The 24,249-nt window shown below is 47.0% G+C and overlaps 2 protein-coding genes across 2 annotated transcripts; one reads left to right on the top strand and one right to left on the bottom strand.

Moving 5' to 3' along the window:
- Nucleotides 1–271: 271 nt before the first annotated feature.
- angptl4 (angiopoietin-like 4) lies at nucleotides 272–2,833 on the top strand. The gene is made up of 3 exons (XM_056597561.1): nucleotides 272–592; nucleotides 750–1,034; nucleotides 1,151–2,833. The coding sequence occupies exons 1-3, from the start codon at nucleotides 280–282 to the stop codon at nucleotides 1,333–1,335; spliced, it is 783 nt and encodes a 260-aa protein (XP_056453536.1). The 5' UTR covers nucleotides 272–279; the 3' UTR covers nucleotides 1,336–2,833.
- Nucleotides 2,834–5,247: 2,414 nt separating this feature from the next.
- On the bottom strand, nucleotides 5,248–24,229 carry LOC130387697 (dipeptidyl peptidase 9-like). Its single transcript, XM_056596914.1, is given in 22 exon segments — nucleotides 5,248–6,075; nucleotides 6,631–6,742; nucleotides 11,264–11,406; nucleotides 12,118–12,270; nucleotides 13,107–13,253; nucleotides 13,518–13,663; nucleotides 14,621–14,756; nucleotides 15,354–15,506; nucleotides 16,035–16,114; nucleotides 16,442–16,601; nucleotides 17,037–17,152; nucleotides 17,155–17,213; nucleotides 18,428–18,528; nucleotides 18,725–18,786; nucleotides 18,979–19,107; nucleotides 19,537–19,647; nucleotides 19,931–20,099; nucleotides 20,612–20,785; nucleotides 21,658–21,749; nucleotides 21,752–21,769; nucleotides 22,093–22,334; nucleotides 22,534–24,229. Coding segments are annotated over 22 exon segments (2,652 nt in total). The 5' UTR covers nucleotides 22,590–24,229; the 3' UTR covers nucleotides 5,248–5,982.
- Between the last annotated feature and the right edge of the window lie 20 nt (nucleotides 24,230–24,249).

Raw genomic sequence — 24,249 nt, 5'->3', positions numbered from 1 at the left:
CTGAAAGTACCTACGTGCAAGGGGCGGAGGGGTAGTGCAAGGGGCGGAGTCAACATGTAGGCCAAGCGTCAGTAGATGATGAAGGTGTGAAATCACCCAGGTGATGCAACAACAAAGAGTTTCGTAACAACATAAAGTGACATCTGGCAAACGCCCCGAAGACAAAACAACACAAACAAAACACATTTTACAATTGCAGTCACTTTTACCCATTGTTTCCCGTAGTTAAGATAAAAGAAGAAATCAAAACTGTCTCCATCTTAAGAGAACAATGAAGTTATGGTAATAATGTGGTTTGGTTCTGATGGGAGTGTTTCCAGTGTTTCAGTTAAAGCCCAGGTGACTAACTCTGTGTTTGCCTTCTATTTTGCTTTTCTTCCAGAAATTGCCTCCAACTGCCATGAGCTGTTCCTGAGCGGCGTGACCTCCAGTGGGGTGTACATTATCCAGCCGCACGGCGGCCTGGCCTTCAACGTCTACTGTGAGATGACCGCTGAAGGTGGCTGGACGGTGATCCAGAAGCGCCACGACGGCTCCGTGGACTTTGACCAGTTGTGGCAGGCCTACCAGAAGGGCTTTGGAAGTCTGAATGGTAAGAGATCTTCCTCCACTGAATGGACTGGGTTGTCTGAGTGCTGGACTCAGTGTGTGCTAGCTTGGCAGATCAGATGTGGGATGAAGTATGAGGAAGAAGATGTGTCTGCCATACCTGTAAGCATGTTTAAACATATACGTATTTCCTTTTGTAGGAGAATTCTGGCTGGGATTGGAAAATATCCACTTGATGACCAAAGACGGCGACCACCTCCTGAAGGTCCGGTTCTCGGACTGGAAGGACGAGCCTGAGTCCGTGGCCATGCCCTTCAGCGTGGGTGGTGAGGACACCAAGTACGCCCTCCACATCCAGCCGTCGGACACCATGGGCAGCCTGGAGAGCAGCCTGGCCACCGACACCACCGCCGGCCTGCCCTTCTCCACCCGCGACCAAGACCACGACCTCAAGAGTGACACCAACTGTGCAAAACACCTCTCTGGTGAGTGGTCAAACCAACCCCCCCAATGGAAAGATAACTGTAACTGTGTTGATCCTCTATCCATGAAACAGAGCAGTGGTTTAACTCAGATTCCTGATTTCTGTGGTCTTTTATAGGCGGCTGGTGGTTCAGTAACTGCGGCCACTCCAACCTGAACGGACGGTACTTCCACAGCCCTCCTCCCAAGCAGCGGCACCAGAGGAAGCAGGGGATCTTCTGGAAGACCTGGAGGGGGCGCTACTACCCCCTGAAGGCCACCACCATGATGGTGGCCCCCGCTGAGATCAACAACAGGGCGTAGAAGATCAGAACTGTAAAAAAAAGAGAAAAACAATGTATAGGGAAGTGCAAGATTCTTCCTCTGTTCCCGCCGGCTGCTTCCTGGGTCGGAGGTCCGCCGGAACCTGTCTGGTTCTGACCGGTTTGAGAGAGACTTTTTACAACAAAGCGACGCCAAACGAAATTGAACGATATCAGCGTATTGGCCCTGCGTTTGTTTCAGCATCGCCATGTTTCCCTGAAAAGCTACGACAGACCTTTCGGTATTCGTAGAAGGCCGTTGAACGATGACGGAAACGTGCTAGAACATACCGACACAAGCGCTGAGAGCCCTGGTGGTGTCGGGAGGATTCGCCGCTTCACGCCACAGGGCATGGCATGTGAGCGTTCTGGGCGGTGAGGCCGAGGGCAGGCCATTGCTTAAAGAAGCTGAATTTGTACACGAGGCGTCTGACAGCAGGTCCGGGCGTGCGTATGGTATGGTGGGCCTCATTTTTAGACGAGTTGAGACCCATTGGCCAACATATAAGTGTCTTAAGATGTCTTGTTAGGTTAAATGTCTTTCCAGCAGGTCAGAGAGCACCTACTGTTCAAATATGCTGGGTGAACTGTTTGAAATTCATACAAGAGTCAGAGAGACCAAACCAGGCCGATTGAAAAGCCCTTTGACGTCCATTGGTACGGACCAAATGGCGGCTATCCTACAATGACTGCTGACCATACGACCATAAGTAACCCCGCGTTTACCATGAATATATAGACCACTGTGATCCGGGAGCACAGTATTTCAATCGAGTGGTTTCACACAGCGGCCACTGCTGAAGAACATTCCAGTCTTTGTACACAATAACTTAGTTGCCTGTTGAAACAATGTTGAAGTGTTTACTCCAACAGAGTTATTTTACTTTCCATTGGAGATTTTTGGGAAACATTTTTAAGTCATATTGACTGTGTTTATAAGAGTTACTGTTTGTACATAATATATGAAAGAACGTCTTCTATCCTCTATGAACTTCTATTACAAGTGTTTCTGTGACTTGTGAGAATGTGTTATAGTTGTGTCACTGTTCTCTATTTATATACCTTTAAAAATCATGATGTATTTTTTCTGGTGCTGCCTCTTTGTAATTTATTTTGTCTTTCATTTCCTTATGTAAAGTTTTTTAAACAGATATCAGATTTATGGCCAAAAAGAAGCCAATAAAAATGATTTAAAAGAAGTACTGCTGCTGGTGGATTATTCAATGAAGGTTGTTGAGCTAAATTGAGATCTCTGTGGGAAGTCTGTTCCGACTTGGAAAAGACAGTACATTATTATACAGGGCATTATTTTACAGTAAAACAATACATAGTTCAAATAAGCAATAATTGCCATTCCATAACACTTCACAGTCCCACATAGATGTTAATCACAACCTACTCAAAACCCACACATTCAAATGTACTTGAGTCCCGTTCCCCAGGCCTGCCAGGTCGAGTGAGACGGATGGATCCGGACCTCCATGCCTCCAGCCCCTCATGGATCATGTTGTAGGCCCGTTGGGAGCGGTCTGAGCCCCTGGCTGCCTGCTACATACCAGCAGGGGCTGGGAGGAGGGGAGCTGCCTGGAGCTGCATCAAGCCGGATCATGCAGCCCGATGCAGCCGAAGGGACGCTCAGAGCACACAGATTAGAAAACCTTTGAGGACATCACACCCAGAGCCCTACAGATTTATCCCCAGGGTATGGCTCAGACTCGATAGCACATTGGAGAGCATTTTAACAAAGTAATAAGTTACTCATGATTCAATAATTGGGGCCATTGACCCCCCTCTGATTCTGACCATAAACAAACCATAATAATAGAAAAAGAGGAGCTTGATTCTGATGGAGATGTGTGTCATTGGCTCAGACCTCATATCCTGTTTCTGACAATACATATGACCTCGTCATGTTGACTAGACTTGATCAGCTGACAATATAAAAAGAGGACCTTGAGTCAGATGAAGTGATGTGTCATTAGCACGTCCTCAGTAAACATGTGACTCCCCGCCGGGTGCAGTCGGCCGGTGATCACTTGAGCTTCTGTGTGTCAGCTTCGATTCCTCACTCCTCCTCCTGACCCTGCTGAGTGCGGCTAAGATGCTTCCCGCCATCACCTGCGGACGCCATCACAGAATCCCAGGTAATCCTCTAGCACGCACGTGGGCGGGGTGACGACAAATCACCGGGATGTACCTCTGGTGAAGTGTTTGTCTAGCAAACGGGATTCTCATGTATATTTTTTAATCACACAATCACACGGATTCTAATTCAAGTTTAAGAGCAATATGAGATCACCTATTTCAATAAAGTCAATGACACTGTCCAATAACACTATACCAACATTTGCTTCACAAAGACATATCACAACCTTGGACAATGTATGGTTCATAGCACTCCTCAAGCTAATACACACTGGAAAGTAAACTGAAACCTTTTAAACCTATTTCCTCGTCTTCATCTCCTAACTATGGGCCTCCATTGTTTCTGACTATGTCGTAGCTGTCTTGTAACACAGTGTCTCCTTCACTGGGTTAGGAGGAGCATCAAACCATCAGCACGACCAGGCCGAGCCATCAATCACCAGCCCGGCGGCAGCCCTACAGAGACCAGACCGGGAGTTATGAGGCAGGAAGCGCAGAGGGTGGGAGGCGGGGTGCATCAATTATGGCACAGTTACTATGGCAACGATGGCGCTGAAGGGCCGGTGGTCTGTGTGCAGCCGTGGCCTCGTGCGAAGCTTGAATAGGAGCGGCAGAGAGGGACGTCCGTGGGCGGGGAACGTGGACGTAGCTTTGATGTGAAGGAGCAGAGAATCCATTAGTGGGCTCTATGGGTGGCTGCTGTGGTGAAACGCAGCCCAGCGGGCCAGAGTACACCGCCATGAATATTAATAAGAGAAACCTTCACATATTGTATTCTCTGGAGAGGATGGGTCCTCAGCCACAAGGTGCAGGTTGACGACAGTCTGCAGATGCAATATGATGGACCCAGATAGCAAATCTATCCTATACAGAGTTCCAGTAGGACACATAAGCAGATAAGATGGATACGGTAGATACTAGGGGTGGGAATCACAGGGTACCTCACTATAAAATACCCGATACATGGCCTGCGATTCCAATAATATCGCGATACAGCGATTCTGAATAATCAATATATTATTAGATAATCCTGTCACTTTACATCACGATAGATGTCTAACGATGAATGCAAAAAGGCTGAAAAGGTTGAGGGCTGGATTTCGGTCTTTATTCACGGTCCAAACTGAGTTTTTCAGTAACTCATCTTTGGTTAAATAACGGCAATATTTGGCACCAGTGTGTCTCTTCTCTTATCGCAACGATATACTGTATCTCCATTTGGTCCCACCCCTAGTAAATACTGACGTTACACATGCAAACATCTACTCAACATTAATACTGAACAGAATGTGCCACAGGACACCATGGGAAACGTGGATCCATCATACATTTCTTTATTACCATGTACAAATTGTCTTCGGGTGTACAAAGCTGTTTATAAGACTCCAGTGCTCACCCCCCTGTTGTCTTTATTGCAGTAAAAAAAAAAAAAAAGGAAATACCAGCGTGAGCGAGTCAGGAGGTACTTTGGCAAACATCATAACGTATGTGTTTCATAAGAAGGCAGGCAGAGACGCAGAGACACACACACCCACCTTGAGCAATGTGACGTGACGCAGACAACAGAGAGAGTGGAAACGCGCGCCGCTACGCATTATAAACAGATTAAAAGTTAATAAAATATTCATTTATTTTTTTAAACCCAGACACTTAAAACTAGTCTGACAAGAGGAAAACGGTACACAGGCCCCTGTCCCCACATGGTCGCATCCCGTGTGTGTACGTGTGTGTACGTGTGTGTAGTGTGCAAGTGTTTAGATTGACAGAATACGTGGGCTGGGGAATCGAGTGTATGAACTGTATGTGGGTTTGTGTGTCTGTAAGTATGTTTAAGACAACTCTTAATATCATTAAGTACCATGATCCCGGTCCGACCAGTGACAAAAACGGATGAAATGGGTTGAAGTCGGGTTTGCACCGTGAAAATCGAACGCACACACACACGCGCGCACAGACATAAACGTACACGCGCGCATTAGTCACACACACCACCGCAGACGCGGACACACAAATGGTTTTGGCAAAGGAAAGGAAACAGTGTGTGTGGAGTTGACTAGCTGTGGGTGAACAGTGAGCGTGAGGCAGCCTGTATATTTCTCAACATATATCCCGTCCTTTCTTCAGTTTCTGCAGGCGAAACGCAAAACCAAAAAAAAAAATCAGAACAAGAACCGACCACTCCTGTCCTCGACAACAGCCGCGGGCCGCAGACCATACACCGAGGAGGGGGGGCCGTGGAACACAGCAAGCAGAACAGTAACGAACCAAGGCCAGAGAGGGGAAGGGAGAGGGAGGGACAGCGGGTGAGAGCAGAGAGAGCGAAGAGGAGGAGGAAGAAGAAGTGGATTTTTGCGTAGTGAGCGTTCCAGTTCATAGTTAAGAGTGTCCTCAAGGTGGAAGTCTCTAGTGAGGGGGGGAGAGGGAGGGAGGTGGGTGATGTTGGCTGACGGGGGATGAAGGGAGCCGCTCATCCCCCGTTCACCCCCCTCTCGGTGTGTGCTCTTTAGAGGTATTGTTGTAAAAAGTACAGCAGCATGATCTCGTAGTGCTCTCCCGACTCAGGACAGCGAATACTGTGGCGCTCGTTGGGGTACACCTGTGGGGCAACGAGAGAGAACACACACACACACACACGGTTGAGTACTCTCTCTGCTATCTTGTCTACAGTATACGCGTTGTGTTGCTAGTATCGGTTGGAAATGGTTGATTGGCGTCCATTTAAAAAGGGCCTCTATCTTACCCCAGGGGTGAGTTATGAGCCATTACTAGCCATTTCAAAATCTAGGTGGTCAGTCCCACTTGTGATTCTGAAAAGGCTTGTAATGACTCATTCCCCTCACACCTGCTGGTCAAAGAGTTAACCATACTTTAAGTTCCTTTCACACATGGATTTCTGCTTCCCCATGCGTGGTTTGAACTGATCAACAGCTGTCAGTTACGTGAATGTAACAGCTAAGTACTTTGCTTGTGCTAGCATTTAACCGTTGCGTATATTACGGACCGTTGGCATAAAACAGTGTTAAATTAAAGATATTTTATACATTGCTCAATCCAATGTTGGGAACCACAGTATTGCAATAACTGGAGACCGTTAGGCCGAGGGCTACAGAAGCGTGACCTAGTGTGTCGTCTGCACGCCTGTCCTAATCACCTGCAGCTGGTAGGGCTTCCCAGCGCGGATGATCTGCGACACGAGGAAATTGGTGTGGAAAAAGTGCACGTTCTCGTCCAGGAATCCATGGAGAATCAGCAACCGGTTGGGCCTGAAGTGACAGGAAAGGAACAGCCATGTTGGATTAGCGGCAGCAGATATAGAGAGGCATCCCTCCCCTCAGCTGTCAATCAACATAGGGGGCCAATGAGTGGTCTTACTGTACCAAGGAATGATACCAGACTACGACACCGATTGTTATCGTAGGTAAAAAAAAAATACAAATAAAGATAGATAGATGCATAGATTGATAGATATATACATACACACAATTTATAATTGTCAGTATTTTATTTTGGATCTGATATTTTGTGCTTTGGCAATGTATATATGCAATGTATACATTCTTCATGGCAATAAAGTCGAATTGAAATATAAATATCGTACTAGAGAGACAAAACAGTGACAGAGTGCTAGAGAGACAGAACTCAAGAGACCTAGAGAGACACTGCAGGAATCAGACAAATGAGATTGCGAGAAAGAGAGAAAGAGAGAAAGAGAGACCGCAGTAGAGTGTGAGAGAGAGACCCACAGACACTGATAGAGCAGGTTGAGAGAGAGAGCGCTAGATTAGTGTATATGTATGTGTGCATCAGTGGCGGCTGGTGTTTTTAAAGTGAGGGAGGAAGGACTGCGTGCTTGGTTGCCATTGGCCTGCTTGCACTGTTAGTGGCGTATGGTGGCATAAGTATGTGAGACTCAAGTTGTTTCAGGATGTTTTGGGGATCTACAAAATAGCAGGGAGGGATAATTGCACTTGCAGCATTGTACTTTGCATTGTACTTTGTAAGCTGGTGGGCAGCATGTCTTGGACTACAAGAGCAGAAGGAAAGGATGCAAAGTCAATTACTCAAATCAGGCCTACTCTTGATTTGTAAAACTCAATAATAAAATCTGGGCCTAGCATTGGGCCTATTTTGGCCCTCAATGACTGAAGCTATTAGTTGTAATTTGGCTATGTTTATTTTCAGCTACAATTGTAAGAAAAATGACGACACAAGAACAAAAGTGATGCCATATAGAATGCTTCATGCTCTGAATCATTCACTAATATCCTTTCCACAATATCAAACCGAATGTTCAGAGTAACAAACAATTAAAAGAACAACAAGAACATTATTTCGCAACTATTTGCATGGGCTGTAAGCCCAACATTGTTTTAGGCAAATGTGGATGTTAATGGATCTTTGAGAATGTTGGTCATGGTGTTAAGGCAATTAAGAATGAGGGACTTCATTTATAGATCAGGTCAATCCTCCTCGCGGGCTCCGCCGCTCGGCCGCGGGCTAGGGAAACGCCAATATAACTGAACAGAGCCTCACTGTACCGCAACGAACTGTAGCGCACCGCTCGGTGGAAACGAGGCATACGAGTCGACTGAGCGGGTTTGTTGGTTCTCGTAGCCTAGATTTGAGGGGATAACCCCTCCCTCCAGACATAGGCGGGATCCAGATCACTTAGCTAGTCACACCCACTCAGAGGACTTCCCTCCTCTCTCCCAGTGAACCCCATGTTATTCACCGGCCGCCAACACTTTCAGGGAAATGAATGGGAGTCAATGGAGGCTGAGGGAGGAACGTCCTCCCTGAAGTAATTGTCAATAGGCAAAGGGGGTGCTCATGTCCCTCTACCGAGGGAAACAAACATTACATATAGAAAGGCATTCAAGTAGTCATATTTAATGGCATTAATTCATTAGTAGTCTGGGCAATCTACATTTTTTATTCTCAACAATGTTAAGGATGATATTCTTCCCTCTCCTCACTGGAGAAGCTTCCACTGGTGTGCATATATGTATATGTATAAATATATACTTGATCACTGGGCAACTTGCCTTTACCACAAGGTAAAAAAACGTTATATACTGTGAATTATTCTGCCACTCGGCCACTTAATAATGTATACCGTTTGTCGTGGTTGTCCTTACTGTAGCAGTTACTTCAGCATTTATTTTAGTTTTCCTTAGCATTACTTTAGCACTACTTTGTATTGTATTAGTTCTTGAACCCTTCCTTCACTGCTGCTGTGCTGTTACACAAGAATTTCCCCTAAGGGAGATTAATAATAATAATAATAATAATAATTTTATTTAAAGGGCGCCTTTCAAGACACTCAAGGTCACCTTACAGAGCATAGGTTAAACATGAAGAATTAATAACACTCAAAAGACGACTAAAGTGAAGGGGGGGACCTCACTAACCACCACCAATATGTAGCACCCACTTGGGTGATGCACGGCGACCAATCGACGCCCGAACGCTCACTACACACCAGCTTGAGGTGGAGAGTTATTTAATAAAGTGTTATCAATCGATCTAGAGAGCTTGAGAGACACAAAGACTGGGATAGAGTGCTAGAGATCATGAGAGAGACACAAACAGGGATGAAGGATTAGAGATCATAAGAGAGAGACAAACAGGGATAGAGAGTGCTAGAGAGGCAGTAACAGGGATAGAGAGTGCTAGAGAGACACTAACAGGGATAGAGAGTGCTAGAGAGACAGTGACAGGGATAGAGAGTGCTAGAGAGACAGTGACAGGGATAGAGAGTGCTAGAGAGACAAACAGGGATAGAGAGTGCTAGAGAGACAGTGACGGGGATAGAGAGTGCTAGAGAGACAGTGACGGGGATAGAGAGTGCTAGAGAGACAGTGACGGGGATAGTGAGTGCTAGAGAGACAAACAGGGATAGAGAGTACTAGAGAGACAGTGGCAGGGATAGAGAGTGCTAGAGAGACAGTGACGGGGATAGAGAGTGCTAGAGAGACAGTTACAGGGATAGAGAGTGCTAGAGAGACAGTGACAGGGATAGAGAGTGCTAGAGAGACAGTGACAGGGATAGAGAGTGCTAGAGAGACAGTGACAGGGATAGACAGTGCTAGAGAGACAATGACAGGGATAGAGAGTGCTAGAGAGACAGTGACAGGGATAGAGAGTGCTAGAGAGACAGTGGCAGGGATAGAGAGTGCTAGAGAGACAGTGGCAGGGATAGAGAGTGTTAGAGAGACAGTGACGGGGATAGAGAGTGCTAGAGAGACAGTGACAGGGATAGAGAGTGCTAGAGAGACAAACAGGGATAGAGAGTACTAGAGACAGTGGCAGGGATAGAGAGTGCTAGAGAGACAGTGACGGGGATAGAGAGTGCTAGAGAGACAGTTACAGGGATAGAGAGTGCTAGAGAGACAGTGGCAGGGATAGAGAGTGCTAGAGAGACAGTGACAGGGATAGAGAGTGCTAGAGAGACAGTTACAGGGATAGAGAGTGCTAGAGAGACAGTGACAGGGATAGAGAGTGCTAGAGAGACCGTGACAGGGATAGAGAGTGCTAGAGAGACAGTGACAGGGATAGAGAGTGCTAGAGAGACCGTGACAGGGATAGAGAGTGCTAGAGAGACAGTGACAGGGATAGAGAGTGCTAGAGAGACAGTGACAGGGATAGAGAGTGCTAGAGAGACAGTGACAGGGATAGAGAGTGCTAGAGAGACCGTGACAGGGATAGAGAGACAGTGACAGGGATAGAGAGTGCTAGAGAGACAGTGACAGGGATAGAGAGTGCTAGATTGTGATGAACAGAGATGGAAGGAGAGTGCTTCAGGGAGGTCTTATCAGCCCTGTGAGGCCTGGCTGGAGTCTCTGAGAGAGCAGGGCGGGGCCTGGAGCCAGCTGGCCGGCTGCAGACCTGCGCACTCACTAGTCACCTCTGGCCCGCAACACGCACTTTGTCCCCGGCCAGGCCTGCTCCCTTTCTGAGGTGAGGGGACTTTGTGTGTGTGTCTTTGTGTGTGTGTGTCTTTGTGTGTGTGTGTGTCAGTGTGTGTGTTTAGTGTCACGTACATGAAATGTGCTCGTGCAAGGGGAATACTGGGAGCAGGGTTCCAGTTCAGTATTCAGAAACAGATGTGTGGAGGAGAAGTTGATCATGAGAAGTTCATCTCCTAGTACCTCTTACAATTTATGACTCAGATATTCCTGCTGAATCCTACATATTTTGTTAGAGTCGTTGCTATTGTACGGTAAACACTGAAGTGTCTAAGTGAAACATGAGAAAAACTAAACAAAATTATAGATTATAAAAATATAAACAAAAATCATAATAGATGACATATTGTAAAAGCACTTTTGTTTCCCGATGGTAAGGGCCTTCAGTTGATGGTGGGAGAAGCCAGTTGTTTACCGGAGCTGCCAGCTCATGTTTGTATACGACTGTATGAACCCTCTTCCCTAGCGGTGTGTTGATGCCAAAGCTAGGAAGGGCTTAGGATACCAGCCAGCTACAGCTGTGTGTGTGTGTGTGTGTGTGTGTGTGTGTGTGTGTGTGTGTGTGTGTGTGTGTGTGTGTGTGTGTGTGTGTGTGTGTGTGTTGTGTGTGTGTGTGTGTAGTGTGTGTGTGTGTGTGTGTGTGGTGAGTGAGTGAGTGAGTGAGTGAGTGAGTGAGTGAGTGAGTGAGTGAGTGAGAGAGAGAGTGAGTGAGTGCTAGCATGCGCGAGTGAGTGCTAGCATGCGCGAGGGAGTGCTAGCATGTGTGAATGAGTGAGTGAGTGCTAGCATGCGTGAGTGTGCGTGCGTGTCACTTACTCGCTGGGCAGTTTGTCCACGTGCAGGGCCACCGAGCCCTCCTCGTAGCCCTGCTGGTTGTTCTCGGGGATGTCCATGTAGCGCTCCGTGTAGCCCGTGTCGTACGCCATCCACACCGTCACCGGGGCGCCCGCGATGGCCACCTGCCAGACACAGCGCACGCCGTCACAAACTGGGGCTCCGGACCAACCCTGGGACCCCCGGGACGCAGGCCTCATCGATAGGCTGCTCCCACGGCCACCGTGAGCATACCGTGGGAGCCATGGTGGGGCACAGAGAGAACGCTCAACCCTATCGTCATATTATTGGCAGCGTGTCCAATGGCTTAAAGCAGACGTTGGAAAGAGACGGAAAAGATGGGACTGAATACAAGCTCGGGTTCTTCAACCAGGTGGGCCAAAAGTCCAACAGCGCCATCGTGTGGTCATAACATACAACTACAGCTACACAAGGAGAAGCTACATATTTTATCACGGTTATTTCCTGTTGAATTTAAAAAGGCCCCCCAAGTATAACTCGAGGTAAACTGTGATTGTGATTAGTCATTTGAAAATCTGCCCTGCCCTGTGACATGTGGTATCCCAAGTGTGAGTGTCCACCCAGAAGTATGATGGACCCATCTGTCAACTAGCTTTCCAAGTGGACTATACCTGGACACTCCAAGATGTCACCAGGCAGGGTTTGAAACGGCTTGCAATGGCTAATCAAACTCACACCTGGTGGTGAAACAGAGGCCCTTAAAGTAAAGGTGTACATGTGTTTAAGGTGTGGTAGCTGGAGAAGTCCTGCTGAAACATCATCACTGTTAACACCAACCACACCAACATGGGAGATGAGGGGGGGGACGGGCTGACCTTGAAGACGTTGGGCCTCTGGATGAGGCCCATGAGGGACAGGAAGCCCCCATAGGACCAGCCGTGGATGGCCACGCGGCTCAGGTCCACAAAGTTGTACCTCTCCGCCACGAACTGGAGCCCCTCCACCTGGTCCTCGATCTCCACCTGGCCCTGCACACACACACACACACACACACACACACACACACACACACACACACACACACACACACACACACACACACACACACACACACACACACACACACACACACACACACACACACACACACACTATAAACTAGGGGACAGAAAGCTACCGGGGGAATGTGTGGCCGTGGCAGCCAACAGAGCACTGCTGATTCAGCTCACTTACATCATTACTTTAACTGCTGGTCTGGATAATTGACTTGAAACAGATCCAACGTGGTGCACCATTTACTGAAGAAGAATGTCATAATCTAAGGATCCCATTGCTTTCCCTCTCCATATTTGGTAGGGCACTGATTGTGGCGTTTTAGTATTGGATAGATTGTCAGATAGTTATCCCCCCCTACCATGTACCACATGCCTTATCTGACCTGCTGCTCAGAACCAGGACTGGTTCATGGGGTGTCTGACCTGCTATTTAAACCAGGACTGGTTCATGTTGTGTCTGACCTGCTATTCAAACCAGGACTGGTTCATGTTGTGTCTGACCTGCTATTCAAACCAGGACTGGTTCATGTTGTGTCTGACCTGCTATTTAAACCAGGACTGGTTCATGTTGTGTCTGACCTGCTATTTAAACCAGGACTAGCTCATGTTGTGTCTGACCTGCTATTTAAACCAGGACTAGCTCATGTTGTGTCTGACCTGCTATTTAAACCAGGACTGGTTCATGCATCCTTGGTCAGAGCCAGTGCCAAGTCAACACTGAATCGTCATGCTAGGACACCACCTCTTTCACTAATAGTGTTACTGCCGTTAGTAACATACAGGACTTCCTCAGGCAGGTGTCGGCTCACCAGTTTGTTCTTCAGCGCCCCTTCGAACTCCAGGCCCCGCTGGCAGGACCCCCTGCCGTCGATGACCACCACGGCATAGCCCAGCGAGGCCAGCGTGTTCAGACGCAGATACTTCATCCCCTTGAAGGAGTTGTTCACCAGCTGGACCTGGTCCACACACACACAGAGCACACCAAGAAACACAATGTAAATGGAACGTGTGGGGTTCCTGTCATTCAGCAGAGACTTTCATCCAAGCACCAAAGAGTCGAACCATACAAGAAAGAATTGCGGAGAAAATTCAAACTGCTGCATGACTCGGTACAGGTTGGACATGTTATACAGGACATGTGGACCTGGTATAACATGTCATCCAGGACACGTGGGACCAGGTCCAACACGCCGCTAGCAGCAGTGTGGGGCCAGGCTGACCTGGGGCCCCCCGTAGACAAACAGCACGGTGGGGTGCTTCCGGCCGGGCTGCAGGTTGTGGGGCTTGTACACCATGCCGTACAGCTGGAAGCCAGACTTCCCCGGGAAGTCAAAGATCTCTGGCGGGTTGTAGTCGCCTGGGCAACCTGCACGGCCAGATCACAAACAAAAACAGACGTTATGAAATAATCTCATCCAGAAGGAACCCCTGCCAATAGAGGCTTGATTACTACACTTTACTACCAAGACAATGTTCTTAAAGTTAAATGTTCTTAAAGTTTTGAATGTAAAGTTAAATGTTCTTAAAGTTTTGAATGTAATACAGCTATGGACTGATGTTCTCCCACTCAAATAGCATTTGTGCTAGAAGAAGTTAGAAGAAGAATGGACGAAGTTAACAAGGGCCTTCATCTCCACAGTATTAGGACTTCCCAGTTGCACAAATTCAACCACAACTAGAGGGAACGCCTTGCCCTCTGCTCTCAACGCGCCCTCCTGTCAGGGCTGTCATGTTTGTGTTTACCGATAGCGCAGGCTTTTTATGGATCGGAAGAAATAATAGATTCAAGCATTTATCGGAATTCTGAATTTCACAATACCTTTGTCATCAGGTTTGCAAAAAAAACGGATTAAGCCAGAAACGTCAACGTAATCTTAGTGTTCGTTAATGAATGGTAACGTCCTACAGAGGGCGCTAAAGTGTAATCATACATTTGCATAAACGACATCGTGTCCCGCCACTCATGGTAGGTGGTAGTGATGGTAGTTACATTGGGGATGACTGTCGTGGAGAGATTGATGATATAGTAGAGGTTGTGGTAGTGATGGTGGTGGTGATGATGGAAGTGATGGTGGTGGTGATGGGGGTGGTAGTGACGATGATATAATAGTGGTTGTGGTAGTGGGGATGGTGATGGTGTAAGTGGTTGTGTTGATGGTGGTAGTCATGGTGGAAGTGGTAGTTATGGTGGTGGTGGTAGTGATGGGGGTGAAGATGGTGATGGGGGTAGTGGTGGTAGTGATGGTACTGCTAGGGATTGGTTGGTGGTGAATGTTGTGGTGAGAATGCTAATAACAGTGATTGTGGTTTGGGGTTCCCCTACCTGGTGACTCCATCATGCTGGCCCAGAACTCAGGCACCATGTGCAAGGGGTTGCCCTCCGAGCCGGTCAGCTTGTAGACATGCACGCAGGGGGGCGTGCTCACGTTACTGTAGTGGCTGACGAACATGTCAAAGTTCTGCACACAGAGGGAGGGAAGAATAGTGGGAGAACAGATGAACCCAACAGAAATACACAAAAAACAGGTTGAGGTCAAATCAAGACGCAAATCAGTCCACTGCAGTATAACCATCTGCCATGTAGTGGGTGCATTTATCCAAAGAGACCTTCGGCAATACAATCACGTCTTAGCATGGGTGGACTTTAAAGGGGTGATATCACGCTTTTTTGACTTTTCACTATGGTTTAGACTGTTATATGACGTATGTATACATGCTTTACATCTGCTCAACTAGAAAAATCTAAGTAAGGCCCAGGGGGAGTATGCACACCCGGCTAGAACGCCCCTCAATGACTAGTTGGCGTGCTGAAGTGCAGAAGATACACCTTCCGTCTAACCGCAATGTTCACAACTTTTTGGGGGGGGTGAATTTGCCAACGCACGCGCAAATCGTTCGACCAATCGCAGCAGAGTGGTCGTGCTGACCAATCACAGTAGACCGGGCTACTCAGGAGGGGGGCCTCAAAGCAACATGACACCCTGACACCCTAAAATAGCATGACATGAGCTCTTTAATGGGCTGAAGGGCAGAGGCTGCTGGGTGGGGCTCCGTACCTGGCTGACGGAGCAGCTGTGGGAGAAGCCGGGCTTGGTGAGTCGCACCACGTCGCCGGGCACCTCGTAGCTGACCACGTACAGGTGGTGCTCCAGGGGCGTGTCCCGGGTGCCCTGGAAGTACACCAGCTTGGTGGCCTCGTTCACCCAGATCTACGGCAGCACGGCGGGGACACACAGAGCACAGCGGGAGGGGGGGGATTTTCATTAGGCATTTTTCCTCTTTTATTTATAATACAATTCATGAGGGGAGTACACACACACACCCACACACTTGTATTACTATGCATGTCAATTATGGCACCCATTGCACTTCTGACCATCCCTGGAAGATCCCCCACTCCTGCTCAAAACTTCTTCCATGCAAATTAACAGAGTGCCCTTTCGTGCCCTCCAGGGGGCTTAGGGTAAGGGGGGGGGTGATAAATATATGGCCTGTTAAGCCCTTGGCGTCAGGAACTGTGATTACCAGCTATAAAAATAAAATTGAATTGATTTGAAAGAATGAGTCAAAAAAGACACTGGCTTTACAAACATCCAAGAATCTTCTACTAGGCTCAGGTGAAGGGAATATGGGTGGATATGTGCCAGGCAGAATAGATTACTTTGAAACAAGACAAAAGGGTTAAAGAAATTAGTCGCATCTGGGCTGATTACTACTTCATTTGAATTCCTTCCAACCTTGGAGCCGTGGCGGGCCAGAACCTCCCACTCTCCACTTGTCAGCGTCACCTCCTCCTTGATTGCACATTTGAAATCCCCTGGAAAGAGAGCGAGAAGAGAAAGGATTACTCACTTTCTGAACTACCAGTTGGCTTTGGGAGTGCAAAAGCATATTATCAATCAAAAGAAAAGTTAAACAAGGTCATAGAATGGCATTCTTGAGACAAAAGCTCACCTTCAATAAAAAACACACTGGCAGTATAGCAAAATAGGAAATATAAATATTTGTAGAAACATAAACCTCACAACAGAAAAAAGACTGACTTGACATCAATATGTACCGACGTAAGAATAACTGAAACAGTGAGTAAGGCGGCTATACGCCAGGTAGTGGGCTGGTGGGACCAGGGAGAAGGTGGTCCTACCCTCTATGTACTGGTAGTCCCCGGCCCAGTGGTAGGAACGCGGCTGTAACAGGGAGGTGGTTTTATACAGATGGCTGAAGCCCGTCTTGGACTCGTTGACCCAAATGAAAGTGAACTCTTCGTCCGTGGTCTGAACGAACGGGTAGAAGATATCGTGAACCTGTGGGGCGAGAAACAAAAAGGAGGGTACCGGTTAAGTCAAACTAATTGATTATTTGGCCATTATCCGCTTATTAAAACCAAAGCGAAACTATTCAGATGAACTAATGTACTATGTGAACCAAAATATATTTCATTAATTAAAAGTAAACAGTCAAGTGTTTGTCCTACATGGTCGAATCATTTAATTAAAACCAAATCAAGAAACCCCTTAAACCATCCAATGTATACAAATAATCAGCGGATCTACAGAGCAGTGTTGATGCCCGCAGGATCCAATGAGCACAGAGCAGCTCACAGGCAGATCATTTAATTAAGGCCCGCCGTTGCTCATCTGGTCACGCCCCTGATTTGATTAGCGGTTACAATCTAGTCATCTCCTTCATGGGGGTCTCCCTTTCCTCTTTCCAGTCGCGGCTGGGCCCGGCGGACTCACGTTTATCCACACGTCCGTGGTCTCCTCGTACACGATGTAGGGCTGCGTGTTGCCGGGCAGACTCTGCAGGCTGTCCAGTCTCTGCGCGGGGTCGTCGGTGACGGGGATGAAGAGGGCGGGGGCAGCAGCACCAGCTGGAGCCTTCTCTGACAGCGGTCCAGCAGCACTGCCCAGCCGCTGGGGAGGGGTGGGGGGGGGGGGGGGGGGGGGGGGGACAGAGGGCGGGATGTTGAGCATCCTCGTCCATGGATCCTTTTCACAGAGGTGTCATGTGTTCACAGAGGGGTCCACTACCTGCGCCCCTGGTACATTACAGTAGATTCAAGATTCAAGATGGTTTTATTGTCATATGCACAACAATTACAGAGCAGTCGCTGGTAATGAAATTCTTTAGTCTTGGGCTCCTCCAACAGTGCAATATAAGAGAACGTAAAAGGTGTATAAGAAACACAAGTAGGAAAGCTGAGACTTAAATAATAAAAAATAAATATAATAATAATAATTATAATCGTAGCTGAGCCATAACTAGTGTTATGAGCAACACAGGTGTTTGTCCTAAGACTTTGCCTGTGTGAAGGGTCGAAAACTATCAATTAACGATTGACCATTCAGTCATTTAGCAGAGGATTTGATCAAAAGCAACTTTCAACCGATTCAGGTACATGTCATTAATAAGCAGGTTCACCATCTTGCTCAAGTATTGCTACAGGTTAGGATGCGGACATTAGGGAATCAAACCCAGTACCTTTCGGCACCACAATGGGGACAATAGATCCTATCACTGAGGAGTGTGATTCACCCAACAGGGTGACTCACAGGTGTTCTCATAACAGTAATTATTGTTATCTTCCTCCGAGTACCGGGAAATGAGTGTTGGAGCCATAACGGAAGTATGGCATAATGAAATGGAAACAATAATAATTTATATATCTATGGTTAATTTCAGTTTGTATTCTGTCTGGCTCCCCCAGTAGGTCAGTTATATTATCGCAGTCATTCAGCTAATTAAAGGGATTTAATTCACCTGCGGGACTGTAACAGAAACGAGAGTTAGACGGGGAAGCGGGACAGTTTTTTGACCGCAAACAATCGCAAATATTCGCAAATGTTGGCAAATAAGTATAGGAATCATTTTTGTTTGAAGCTTTATTTAATAAAGCATTTTTGATTGAACATCGGATCGGATTGCCTACTTTGTTCTTTGGATTGCTCGTCGTCTACCCCGCTCCTATAGTGGCCTTTTAATCTTGGCAAAAGGCCACTACAGGAGAGTTGACTCATCTTACTAGTTACTAGTGAAGATAAGTCACAGGAAGAAGGATCTGTGAATAGGCGCGGCACATCAAGAGGGTTGTTGCTCTACCGGCCTGATACTCATCGCAGTCACTCACTATTTGCCGTCAGTCGTCCAGCCGGCTCTGGCGATGTACTCTGTGCCGGGAAAGAGTGTGGTGAAGGGGAGGACCAGCTCTTTGTCTTGCGTGCTGACGATCTGTGGGACACACACACACACACACACACACACACCACACACACACACACACACACACACACACACACACACACACACACACACACACACACACACACACACACACACACACACACACACACACACACACAGCGTCCATTAGCACCACTGAGATGGAGGGGGGGGGGGGGGAAGGGGTTTGTCAGCGGTCACTTACCCTGCCTTGGTGATCCGTCTTGATCTCAGCCAGTTTAAGGGTGGCCTGGGGATTTTTACTACCTGTAAAATAAAGAGATAAAGATGAACATTATAATCAAATCATTCTGAACTGTTTTGGTTTGGATGTGACCAGGATTCGCATGTTGTCTCACGTGTCCACGTTGCCTGATGGAAACCTGCTGTTGCATAAACAGAGGAAGAGTGTGCATTTGTGTGCGTGTAGCTGTGTGTTTGTGCATGAGTGAGGGGAACCTGTGCGGGGGTATCTGTAGGCGTCGGCCTTCCTCTCCTCCAGGGCAGGGGAGGGGACATGTATGATCTCCACCTCGCTCTCGTCCACCTCCTCGTACAGCAGGTACATAGTCTTCCCTCCGTCGGGCTCTGACAGACACAGGGTCACCCACACAGTTACCCCGAGCCCAGAGAGGGACCATTGGCACACACACTCAAAAGGCAAGGCAAGGCCACTTTATTTATACAGCATTTTTCATACACAAGGCAGACTCAAAGTGCTTCACATATAAACATTGTCATATAATAAAATAATATAAATTATTATTATAAACAAATAGAAATGCACGAGATTAATGACAGCTCTACACACACACACACACCACACACACACACACACACAACACACACACACACACACACACACACCACACACACACACACACACACACACACACACACACCAATATTAGTGATCCAGTCCAAGACACAGCATCCACAGCACTACTTAAGGGCTTCTTAGCTAAGAAGAGCTGGTCTCTAGTCATGCTTGGCGCTCCCCACATCAGTCAGACACACACTTCTGTGGCTGAGGGCTCCACCAGTAGCCGGTGAAACGGTCAAACTCCTCCTGGATGACAAACGTGGCCACGCCCGCTGACTTGGGGTCCTCTTTGACGTTGTCCAGACCTGGAAGATTTTAAGAAGGAAAGATAGAGAGATATGAGTTATTAGTTATTATCCATTTGGTGGCCATAGCCCATGGAAACATTTGATTACAAACTTTTTAAACATTATGCACACTTTGCATAATGTTTAAATAGTGACCTGAATGTCTGAGCTGAATGTCATGGGGGAAAATAAGGAAAGTCCTTCAATCATTCGTGATGAGAAATGATTAAGTAGCCAACTCTTTTCCCAGCCTCCCCCAGCCTGCAGCAGGACCCCGGGCCACATGGTGGCGCTGTGCTACCTTTGTGGCAGAAGGTGAGCCTGCGCTCCTCTCCACTCTTGATGTTGGCCATCCACAGGTCGTTGCTGTTGACGAAGGCGATGAAGTCCGGGTGCCCGGGGCAGATCTTGGGGTCCATGCGGGTCCCGGAGCAGTGGGTCTTCACCTCCACAGGCTTGATTGGAGAGGACTGCTAGAATCAACGCAACACACACACATTCAGTCCCAGAGAACTGCATGGATCCACCTACAGGTTATCAATAATCCCCTTTATTTCTCCCATGTTAAAGTGATTGGTTGAAATACAGTAAGAACACATGGCCTTATTTACAAATCGTACATAATTTATTAGAACCAGCCACGGTTTCGAACCTTGAGATTTTTCTAAAAACAAATCATTTCCCATCATTTATTTAGTTTCACTAATACAGCTTTTATCGCATGTGACATTCAGTGTACATATCATTAATGACTAGAAGATGTGAAGACATCTTGCCCGATGACCTCATCTCATCTTATTTTCAACAGCTTATTCGTGGTCTGGCCTCGGGACCAGCTGCTCTTGCAGCCCGTTGATGCAGGAGTGTATATTGGGGTTCGCCCCCAGTGCCCTTTCGTCTGGGAGTCCAACACCCTAGCCACTGAACTATCCTCATCTAAAGGCTTCTGTGTCAGTCTCTTTAGCAGCCAGGTCATACTCACAATGAAGCCGTTGTGGCCTCCGTCCTGACAGTAGAAGAGGCTGTTGCTGGCCTGGAAGAGGAACAGGCCCGTCTTGGCGTGGTAGTCGTAGGACGTGATGCCGAACGCTCCCAGCCGCTTCCTCTCCCTCAATAACTCTTCCTCACGGGAGTACGCCCCCTGGTGGGGGGTGGCCTGAGGGTAAAACAACAACCTCATCCATTAGCAACACCCCACGGCAGCCTATATATCAGTGATCATATAAACCGTGACTAATATAAACACTCAAGGACAAACTGGCAATGGTTTATTTCTCAAAATGGTTCAACAGCCCACTTGTGTGGAACTCAATTTGTATTAGTTTTCTTTAGCTTGTCATCATCTTTGCTCCCACCTAATAAAGTTAGCGACCAGCCCTTCCCCTGGTCGATTTCAAACTGCGGTTATAAGATTACTCTTATCTCCACATGGATTGTCAATTTATTATTGACATGTTATTATTTGCTGATTGTTTTCTCAAACGGAAATTGCTTCTAGTTTGGTCTTTTCCCTAAACTTTAACAGGTTTTATCCATTGCTGTGTTGTGGTTATTATAATGACAGGTTATGAGTTTAATGAATCGGTCTTCATAACATTGTGTTAATTGTTTTTTCACCATTATTCCATGGATAGCAATCACAGCCCTCCCTGGCAGGAGGGGGCTCCAGTGTTCTTTATGTGTTTTATTTACTCGCCATTTGGAGGGCTTAGGGTTAGTGTGGGAGAACCGTAAAGCCCCTGTAATACTGTAAACGTAATAAAGAGCTACATAAATAAACTTGAGCGATTAGATACAAGGTCAAGAATGAAAAGTAAACCAATTGAACCCCTCCTCCTATCTTCCAGCTTGTAGGGCGCAATAACAGAGCTAATCTGCTCCCCGAGCAGGTCTGAGGAGAGGGCCAATGTGAGACTGTACTGTTAAGACATTCCAGCCGCAGCAGCTGTGGGAAAACACTCAGGTTCGGTCACCATGGTTACGGTGTTGGACGAGGAGGACAAGCGAAAAGGAAGAATTTTCCTTTACCTGAAAGTGGTCCAGCATCTGCTTCCATGACAACACGAGGAGGGCCTCCTTGCGAATCTTCTTGGGGATCTCCGAGTAGAGCAACGAGTTTCTCTGCTTCCATAAGGCATTCCTGGGGCGGGCAGATGGGGGAACAGTAGGCTGTGTAAGACGGAGGGCATTGCACTGGAATGTTGCCCCCTCCATCATGTATTTGTTGACCCCTCCTGGAGGGCCTAACGTATCAGAGAAAGGGGCGATTCAATGTGCTCACAGTTTTCCTCGTCATGCTTCAGTCATGGTAAATTATCCTCCGAAAAGACACGTGACTCAGATTATGCATGTGTTTGTTGTTGGGTTCGTGAGGGGTGTCAGTGGGGTTTGTGTGGGTATGTTAAACTGACAAGTAGCTCTCATGTGACATCATTAGCACGGTCGTGTCAAATTGAAACTAACCGAGGTAGTAAAGACGGTGGGAGTGGGGGCCGTTCTCTTCCTTCTTCTGCACAAACTGAAAGTCGTGCGGTGCCTTGTTGGCGATCATGCCCGAGTACTTCCTGCTGCAGTGGATAATGTCCCGCAAGCCGTCCCAGGAGTGCTTCTCCACGTAGAACTGAGACGGGACGTCCTCCATCTCCACTACCTCCGTGCTGTCTGAAAGCCCGTCCACTGCTGCCATGCTCACACTGACACAGCTGCTGTAGGACAGTATGGAAGGTGTTGAACGCTCAAAACGAAGGCTATCGCAGCAATGACATATGTACATTGCGCAGTAGCTCAAGCTTTCTATTTACATGAAGCCGTCCAGTAGCTTCAAATGCTGGACGACTGCTAAATGCCTGTTTCAAAACAAATGAAATTTAACAATGAGTCAAGAATTTGGTAATTATACTGTACCTTTTCCAGATACCTTCTGTATTGTCACAAAGCTTGACCTTCTTGACTCTATGCATTCACTGGTCAGCCCACCTCACTAAAGACTCAACCTAGGGACAGCAAATGTATGCAACCAAAATTAGAGTAGGGGAAGAAAAAAGAGTGATGCGATACAAATGTAGAAATGCTTTTCGTTCTCCCGGAAAAATAGTTTAGGAAGTGTATCCATTAGAGGATGATAACTATTCACAAATGGGCTTTTTCAGTTCCTCTGAGAATTGACTCACCATCAACGGAAACAATCGAAGCAGAAGACTTCTTAGGCTAAATAATATCACAAGAGAGACAGGTAGCAACCAATCGGACCATTCACTAAGGACATGAAAGGTTTTGACAACAACACCCTGGATAGAGATCTGAGGTAGACTGGATAACATTCACAACAATAAGGTCAGAAATCGGACTGAGGTTAACTAGATCGCGTGAACAATTATAAGGCCAACACGGTGAGCGGGCGAGATGCAGATTCTGACAGCTCGTTAAGTCACGTCATCCTCAGTGTCCACAAACAGCTTCAAATCTCCATAATGATAGATAGCCTCGAGTTAATCATCGAAATCATCAATTATTTAAATAAAGCTGACATTTTCGTTTCAGGAAAACATATTTTTAAATAAGATAAATATCATCTCTATACATGTACAGCTATATATATATATCCTCGTTGGAGTCAGCAGTGAGCAGGGTGTGTGTTATGTGTGAGGGAGAACAGAATGAAACGTTAATCAGTCACCGTTAACAGTTAGCTACGATAGCTTACAACCAATCTTTGTTCTCAAATTTCAGCTAGTCATTCACACTGGTTAAAACGCCGGCATAAACAGCGATCAGCGATGTTATCACTCAAGAGAGCCTCAATAGAACCGTATACATATTTCCTTTTGATTGAAAGCTACTGTGTCCAGTGGTATCCATAAAATACACATCCCTCGCATGATCCATGACAGCTCTAGCCTGTCATTTCGGGCTTTCCACTCGGCTAGCCTAGCCACCGTTAGCCTGGCTATACACCAGCTAGCCTGTCAGCTAACGGTTACTGGGTTTTTAAATCAACCAAATAGTGGGGATCCTTCAGCAATCTGAAAAAGGGGAAGCACTTACCAATCAGGCCAGTGTTTTCCCCCCCTAAAAAACCCTATGCCTTCCTAGCTTGGTATCAATAAACAAATGATGCAAGTGCTAAAGGTAGTATCCATGGCCCAATACTGGGCAGACGCAGTGTAGCTGGCTCTCGGATCGGGGCGGAACCTAAAGCTTAAGCAGCTGACGCATTCGGTACATTTTCAGGGCCGCACTGACTGACGTACGGGCAGAGCAGAGCCATGGGGCCGTCATTGCTGCGCTGCGTTTTGGCACCCTGGTTCAATGGTAGAGCTTGTAATCGATGTAGGAACACGTCGTCGAGTTGAGTTTTATCAGTTTTTAACCCACATTAAAATACTTAACGCTCGACTTGTGGCTAATCCTTTTCCTCGTGTGGCCAGTCTCAAAAGATCCCATGAAGCAAATTATTTTCTTAAATCAAATTACACCAAGTCTGCCTTATAAACCGGACAAATGTTATGAATAGCTAAAACCGTTAATGAATCGCCATCATTAACAAAATGGTGAATAAATTTGATTGTGCAAATTATAGCATTACATTGAGGCATCATCTGGTAACATTTTTATTCTCAA

This window comes from Gadus chalcogrammus, chromosome 8, assembly GCF_026213295.1.
Source record: "Gadus chalcogrammus isolate NIFS_2021 chromosome 8, NIFS_Gcha_1.0, whole genome shotgun sequence".
Lineage (NCBI taxonomy): Eukaryota > Metazoa > Chordata > Actinopteri > Gadiformes > Gadidae > Gadus > Gadus chalcogrammus.
This window is presented reverse-complemented; position numbering and strand designations above follow the sequence as displayed.